At 35.9% G+C, this 8283-nt stretch overlaps 1 protein-coding gene across 3 annotated transcripts in view; it reads right to left on the reverse strand.

The window, feature by feature from the left end:
* Rsrc2 (arginine and serine rich coiled-coil 2) overlaps positions 1-8283 on the reverse strand; it is a 20787-nt gene that overhangs the window by 10705 nt on the left and 1799 nt on the right. For 2 of the 3 annotated variants that reach the window (XM_010604356.2, XM_010604355.2), the window contains exons 2-4: positions 4852-5008; positions 3506-3549; positions 972-1162 (exon numbers count right to left, since the gene is read on the reverse strand). In XM_010604356.2, the coding sequence (XP_010602658.1) occupies positions 972-1162; positions 3506-3549; positions 4852-5008 (392 nt within the window). Of the gene's footprint in view, positions 1-971; positions 1185-2627; positions 2706-3505; positions 3550-4851; positions 5009-8283 lie in introns of those variants that run through there. The other variant, XM_010604357.2, reaches the window with a different exon arrangement.

The following is an 8283-nucleotide window of genomic DNA, read 5'->3' on the forward strand; positions in this document are numbered from 1 at the left end:
TTTTTTTTTTTTTTTTTTTTTTTTTTTTTTTTTTTTTTTTGTGGCACCAGAGGTAGAATTCAGGATTTTGAACTTGCTAGGTAGGTGTAGCACCACTGAGCTACATCCCCAGCCCATAAGTTAATTAGTTAGTTAATTAAGGTTTTTAGAGACAGGGTCTCACTATGTAGCTGACACTGACCTGGAACTCACTATGTGGCCCAGGCTGGTATTGAACTCACAGCAACCCACCTGTCTCAGCCTCTTGAGTGCTGGGATTATAGCCATGTGCCACCATGCCTGGCTGTTTCTTAACTGTAAAGGTTACAAAGATCTAATAAAGCTTGTTATATAATGTGTAGCCAAAGATAATCCTCTTCACTCATAGTGGTCATGTAAGCCACAAACATGGACACCCATAATTTTTTTTGGTACCGGGGATCAAACTTGTGTCCTTGCACTTGTGAGGTACGCAGCAGAACCACTGAGCTAAATCCCAGGCCTATTTAGAAATTTAAATACTTAAAGAAGCTGATAGCACACATACATCAACGACAGAATTCTCTAAATACATGATGTTTATAAAGACATAACTCAAAAATGAGAATCAAGACCTATTATGTAAAGGTACAGAATCCCAATAATGAATGTAACGGTACTGTATATCTAGATTGTACCAATAAACTCAACAAAAAGAAAAGAAAAAAAAAGACTTAACTGAGAGAGGTGATCAAGAGATTGAAGAAAATCTAGACTTAACTGAAAGGGCCAATCATCTCATCCTCTAGTCTGCAAAACCGTTTTTTAGATTTAGCAGAAAGTAAGCTCCAAAGGGTTCAGCTATTAGTTGGCAAAGTACTATGTAAAGTTAGTAAGAAACTTGAATTTCCTAATGAGGATTTTGTGTGTGTGTGCAATGCTTGGTTAATGAGAAACTTTATGTAATTCAAAACTATCAGAAAGCACGAAATCATAGTACCAAAGCCCCCTACCTTTCACGGGACCTAGACCTTGAATGACTTCTGCCTCGTGACGACTTTCTTTCTTTGCGTTTGTGTCTGTCCTCTCCATTTTCAGAAGAATTTAGTCGCTCTCTTCCTTTATCAGAAGAATGTTCTTTGTCATTATGTTCCTCAGACTTGTGTTTCTTAGAGGATTTATCTTTGGATTCATGTCTTCTTGCCTGTTTTAAGAAGAAGTTGGTTCTTTCAGGAAAATAGTGCAACAAAAAGAGTTAGTATGGGTATCAATAGACAAAAATGTTGTGATGCAACATTAGTAACCTTAGGAGTGTGTGGCAAATAAAAAGATCTAGTTTCACACCACCCAAATGCTGCAGATGTTGTTACTAATTTTATGCTTTATAAACACCCAAAATGCAGTCTCCTCCCAAAATTTTTCAGTATCACAATATTTTCAAAAGTGAAATATTAAAAAACCATTACACCAAAGAACCCCTACATTTATCTTATCTAAAAGAATACCAACCATGTATATATATCAATTTCTAAATCCAGAGCACATAATTTTAAATTTAGAAAGTAAACAATGGAAATAAGAACACAATGAAATGCATGAAAAAAAGCATTTAAATTAAGTATACTTTATTAGCCAGTAAAAGTCATTTTCTATAACTTGTCACACATTTGCAGAATCTCTTTTATAGCTAGACTACCCACCATACTTATTCTAAAGGATAGGCCCTGAATTTTCTTCAATGTCTAAACAGTGAAACAATGACTTATCATCTTGCAATGTTTATACCCTACAAGCTTGGACTTCTATTATATTTTCTGCATCTAGGGTATAAAACAGCAAATGTATTTATTTTTAATTTTTAAGAAAGCAAAGTAGGGCAACACGTTTAATCACTATCGCATCATACCACACATACTTCCCCCATACTCTGAAAGATTAAAACCGAAGCTTTTACAATACGGAAGGATGTTGCTAAAATTAACTGTATGATTGTATCTCCATCTTACCATCCAAATACCAAAAGTGCTAAATTTTTCCATATTATAAATTGTCAAATACATCTTGCACTTAAAGCTTACAATCTCAAATATTTCAGGATCATTAAAGTTAAAATTCGGAAACTCACACCCTCTCATTTAATCCCCTTCCTTTATGTACAACTAAACTAAAATCTAAAGCCACACAGCTACACAGGAGTTGAAGTGAACTTGGATCCCATGTTTTTGTATGCCCAGGTCACTACTTCTCTAGCATAATAAAACATGTGTTTCTCAAAATAAATCAAAGCATTCTGCTTTCTTTCCAAGACAGTTTACTTAAAAACAAAACTTAGCCAATCACTTTAAACATGCATGATGATACATCTGAAAATGATCATAGTTTACTTTTTATTTTGCAGAAAATAAAGAGACCTGGAGGCACAAGTTAAAATTTTAGTTTCATTGCCAGTTCTCTATTAATATGACCTCAGAAAAGAAAATTTCCTTGATTTTGCCATTTAGTGGCAGACTGGAAAAAGCTTTAAATGGTTAAAACTTTCAAAGGTTTTAGTTTATTTTAAACCATTTTTCCAAACATAACATTACTATTAAAAAAAGTAAAACATTAAAACCCTTAAGTGATTTAAGATATATTTAAGGGAAATAGGAGTTTGAATGACTAATAGTTACCTTATCATGAAGTAGGCTTATTATTTTGCTATCTGAGTCTGCAGCGTCTTCAGTTCAGTCTCTTCGCGCATTAGCACGCTGAGTATGATTTATTATAGAAATGTTATCATGTGAGCTAAACAAAATAGTCATTTTCACAAAAACTCTCCTAAATTAAAAATTCAACAGAGCTTCCATTAGGGGAAGAGGTGAAGTCCCTGCCCACGCTTGTTTTAGGAGTCCCTTGCCCAGCCCCCATAAGTCTCCTCTCCTCCCTTTCTGGCTACTTCTGCTCTTCCTTTACGACTCATTACTTGTGTTCTCAGGTGGGCGAACAAGTTAACTTTTGTGCATTATAGCTACTACCTTTCTTTTACCTCTCTCAAGTTTTGGTGTCTTCGCCACCTTTTCAGCTGTCCCTCACTCAGTTTTATTTCAAAATAAATTACTACTAGGAAAATTGAACTAGTTTTACTAAAGGAAAGGGAACTCTTGGTATCATTCATGAAGAAAAAGTAGTGCACAGATATCTAGGGTACTGCTACTTACAGAAGACTGCTATTAAAAATCCTGAGCAGTTGTCAGGTGTAAGGAGACTAGGGACCTCAGATATTAATGGAAGCTCTGTGTGACAGGCCTAAAAAAAACAAGTATATTCTTCATATGAAATTTTTATTGTGAATAGTTTCACAAAGTAATAAAATTAAGTTTTTGAAGGTACTTTCAAATAGACTATCTCCTTGAAAACTGATGAATCCAAATCATGCTTATTTTTATAACCCAATTAACCTTTTAAGCAAGTTTTGTACTTACCGTGACAATATCATATTCACACAAACATTTCTACCAGATACTTCACAAGTATTTTAAAGTACCTATTCACACAAAGTGTTAATTACCTCTTTGCTTCTGCTCCGACTCCTGTGCTTTCTTCCTTCATTATCTGTGAACACAGAAAAAACATCCATCACAAAAACACAGAAATATCTTGAACACAAATTCCAATCATGTATCACTAACAACTTCTACCCTCTTTGGCTAATTAGAGTTAACTTCTTGTTCATCCCCAATGACTGCTTTTTTCTTTCTGGTAGTACTGGGGATGGAACTCAGGATGTGTATATACTGTGCAAGTGGTTTATCACTGAGCTTTAACTCCAGAATGACAGGGTAAGATTATTCTACCACATTAATCCTATATGTGTATGAAACAAGTCAATCTGAACAAACCAAAATATGCGAAGAGCAGTCTTTGATGACAGATTCTTAGTATTTTAACAAAACATTCTGACTAGTTCCTGTTTTCTAGTATATAGATCTTTATAGTCTTATTGAGAGATAAACAATTTAGAAGACAAAAACTGAAATAAAGAATGCAAAAAGAAAAACAGTTTGGGGTATATTTGGTATATAATATAATTATAGTAAAAAAGATGTTACTAATTTATGAATTTTCAAAATAGGTCATAAAGACAGGGCATAGTGGTACTTATCAATAACCCCAGTACCAGGGAGGATGAGGGAGGAGGACTCTTCTGAGTTCATAGTCTGCTCTTAACTAGAGCCAGACCCTGTCTCAAAATAAAAAAGAATTATGGGTGCAGTCCATTGCAAAGACCCTGGGCTCAATCCCCAACATCAAAATAAATAAAAACTTTGTATAGGATTAACTGTAAGTACAAACGATATATGACTAAGGTCCTGGTCTTAAAACTTTCAAACTCAGTTCTATCAGTACTATTCTACCTCTTATCTAATGTCTTTACATGTATACTTAGCACTGTAAAAACAAACCAACCCTGGGCTGGGGATTAGCTCAGGGGTCCCACCACTTGCCTTGCAAGTGCAAGGTCCTAGTTCGATTCCAAGTAACCCCCCTGCAAAAACAACAAAACCACCCTCAAAATAAAACATTAAGTTAAAAAGAACAGGGTTAGAAATGTTCTTGTAACTTACTTCAAAGGATATTAAGTAACATCACCCTCAGATAATATTCACGGGTCTGGACACCTATATAATTGTTGGAAAAAACTATTTTGCCAATGATAGAATGGCAAAATTTTGAATATTTTAGAGTTAACAGTTTCTGTCATCCAAATTTAAATATTCCCAAAATTTAAGAAACCCACCCCGTAAAACAAAACAAAAAAAAACCAAATACAACCCAACCCCAGTATTTTTTTGTAACCCATTTTCAACTGGGAAGAACATAGACTTTAGCAAGCAAACTAATTTTGTGTCTTACCTGACTTTCGTTTTCTTTCTCTTGACCTTGATCGTGATCTTGAATAATGATGTTTTGAGGTTTTAGGAGAAACGGATACATCTGACTGCTCTTTTTTCTTATCTCTATCTGGGGATGTCTTTTCTGGGGCTAGTCCATCTCGTTCTGTATCACTAGCCTAAAAGTTTAAAGAAAATTATTAAAAAGTCTTAATTACATTAAAAATGTTTCCGATGTCTAGACACTTGTGATAGTGCATGCCTACAATCCTAGCACTCGGGAGGCTGAGGCAGGAGGATCAAGCATCCCAGGCCAACATGGGCTATACAAAAAGTTAAAGGTCAGCCTATACTACAAAGACCTTGTCTCAAAAAGATAAAATGATGGCATTATCTTAAATGACACTGACACTTGAGCTTATTATAACAAAACAAAAACATTTGATTTCCAGTCTAAGCAGCTACATGTATGTAGTAATACTGTACACGGGACTGACCTGAAACGACTAAAGTGATACCCCAAAAAGAGAAATTTTATTTAGACTGGTGTACCTTTAATTTCCAAATTATCATTTTGTTACTGTGGATTGAACCTAGGGCCTTGTGCATCTAGGTAAGCAATCTACCATTGAGCTGTACCCCCGAACCACTAATAATTAGCCTAAGTTATTATTAAATCAACACAAGGGCCCAATCTCCATTACAAAAAAAAAACCCACAAACAAACAAACAAACAAAAAAAACAACCAAGCTGTTGCTGGGCATGATTATAATCCTAGCACTGGGGAGGCTGAAGCAGGAAAAGTTGAAAGCCAGCTTGGGCTACATATACCTAGTGAGTTCAAGGCTAGCCTGAATTATATAGTGACACTCATCTCAAAAACCAAAATCAAACAAAAAACTTCAAGTTGTTAAATTTAAAGATTCTTCTATATGGTCTGCCTCTCCTCATTCATGCTATGTATGGGTTATGGCTAAGTTGTTTCTGCTTTAAAATGCTTTAAAAATAATTGCTAGGGTACAAAATTTGTTTTTCTGCAGTACTAGGGATTGAACCAGGCCTTCAGGCATATGTTGGGGAAGCACTTTACCACCAAGCTAGGTCCTCAGCCTTTATAACATAGATTAAAAAGTTAGGGTTGGGGATTTACCTCAGCAGCATAGTGCCTGCCTGGCAAAAACAAGGTTCTGAGTATGATCCCCAGTTCAAAAAAAAAAAAAAAAGTTAAATGATTTCCAGAGATCAGGTTCCCTTTAAAACTATTTCTGTGGCTCTGCTAAATTGTGCAGTCCTAACTACAAATAAAAAGAGTATCATTAATGAAAAAATTAAGCCAGGCATGGTGGCACACGCCTATAACCCCAGTACTTGGGAGGCTGAGGGAGGAGGCTTGCTGTGAGTTCAAGACCACTCTGGGCTGGTTCCAGGTCAGTCTCAACTACATAGTGAGACCCTAACAAACACAACAACAAGAAATTGATTTAAATTGGTGTCAGAAAAGAGCTGTAAGGACAAACTAGAATCTCAATGTTTCCTTGAGACCGAGGAGAGTGTGAACAGACTCAACTATGTCCAAAGTATCTGTCTAGAGAAGGCAATATAATAAAATGGTTAATATACCCAAGGAGCTGATGACTTTGAAAAGGGTTGGTTAAAAACAAGCAAGCAAACAATGTGACAAGAGAATGCACATCGCCCACAAAACCCAAAAATATTTACCATCTGGCTCTTCAGAGGAAGTTTACCGACTTCTCAGGAAATTAGAAGAAATCTGGATTGAACAAGAACTTTCTCCCTTCCTTAGGAAAATTACTCCACAAAGTGAATACCAAATAAATGAGGTATAAGAGGGTGCAGTACTTTAGCAAGTATCTGAAAAGCCAAAACTGACACAAGACTTCACTAATGAAAATAATAAAAAGCAAACAACTAATTACTGGGAAGGTCTCTGCACTATGTTTCCCAATATCAGTGACTTCTGGACTCACAAAAGTCTTGTGTTAAAAAACTGAAAGGCTAGGCAGACATGTGCCTGTAATCTCAATACTAGCAAGTTTTGTGAGACCAGCCTGGGCTACACAGTGAGTTCAAGGTGAGCCTCAACTGCAGAGAGACCCTGCCTCAAAAACAAATCAACCAACCCAAAAACTCGTGTTAAATAAAAGGTTTTCATCCCTCCAAAGAATTCAACCTTTTCATTTTACAGATGAGCCTAACAACATTAGCTATCTGACCTAAAAGATGCTGCATCATCATCTCTGTTGTATTTCCTATTAATAAGAGATGCTTGCTGGGTGTAATGGTGCACACCTGTACTCCCAGCATATTTGGGAGGCCGAGGGAGCATTGTTTTAAGTTTGAGGCCAGCCTGGGCTACAGTGAGTTAAGGGCCAGTATGCACTACAAAGTGAAACCCTGCCTCAAAAAATGTAACAAAACATGCTGTTTTATCACACACATTAAGGATAATACTGATTTACAATGAACACTGGACATTTTACTTTTTGTTCTTGTATCATTAAAATCAATTTCAGGGACCAGGAGTGATGGCACACGCCTGTAATCCCAGCACTCTGGAGGCTGAAGCAGGAGGATCACTTTTGAGTTTGAGACCAACCCGGGTTACATGAGCTCCAAGTCTCAACTATATAGTGAGACCCTGTTTCAAAAAACCAAAGACCAATTCAGATTAGTCTATTACAGTGTTTATAAAGCTTATGCTTGGTAAAATAAAATCATGAACTCCTCATTCACTTTTTCAAAGAACCAACACTAGAATTCAAAACATTTTAATGGAAAAGACTACATTTAGCCCAGGCAGTAAAAAGTTTTCAGTCAATGGTTTATTTAACTACATGCTTAATAGCACAAAAGGCTAGCAATAAAAACCATCCTGTGACACAGACTTACTTATAAACAGCCATTTTCTTTCTTTCTTTTTTTTCCTTTTGTACTGGGGAGGTCCTTGCATTTGCAAGGCAGGCAGCAGCACCACTGAACTAAATAGCCGGGCCCAGCCATTTTCAACTGTACAACAAACAACAGAACAAAAACTATCCAATCACTAAACTCCCCACCATGAATGAAAACATTATGTACTGTAAACATTTACTGATAAAACACTTAAAAAGAAAAATGTGATTGGTGGCCATAGTCCATGCAAAACTTACTTCCCTGAGGATTCTTTATAATAAATAGCATAATAAAAAAGCAAATGAATGTTAAAATTACTTTGAAAATATCTAAGTTTTATTTCAATTTAGTAGAAATCTCTTAAGAGGGACCATAAAATTGCATTCTAATGATGAACTACCGGACAGCCACCTCTGATACAATTTACATCTGGAAAAAATCTGAGCAACACTTGCAACATAGTATACAAATCTGTTTCCAGAGCCAAGAAAGTTAAGCACTAGATGTAACACTAAGGCCACTTCTCCAGATAGTCTTTTT

This window comes from Fukomys damarensis, unplaced genomic scaffold, assembly GCF_012274545.1.
Source record: "Fukomys damarensis isolate Sample0158 unplaced genomic scaffold, DMR_v1.0_HiC HiC_scaffold_12, whole genome shotgun sequence".
Taxonomy (NCBI): Eukaryota; Metazoa; Chordata; class Mammalia; order Rodentia; family Bathyergidae; genus Fukomys; species Fukomys damarensis.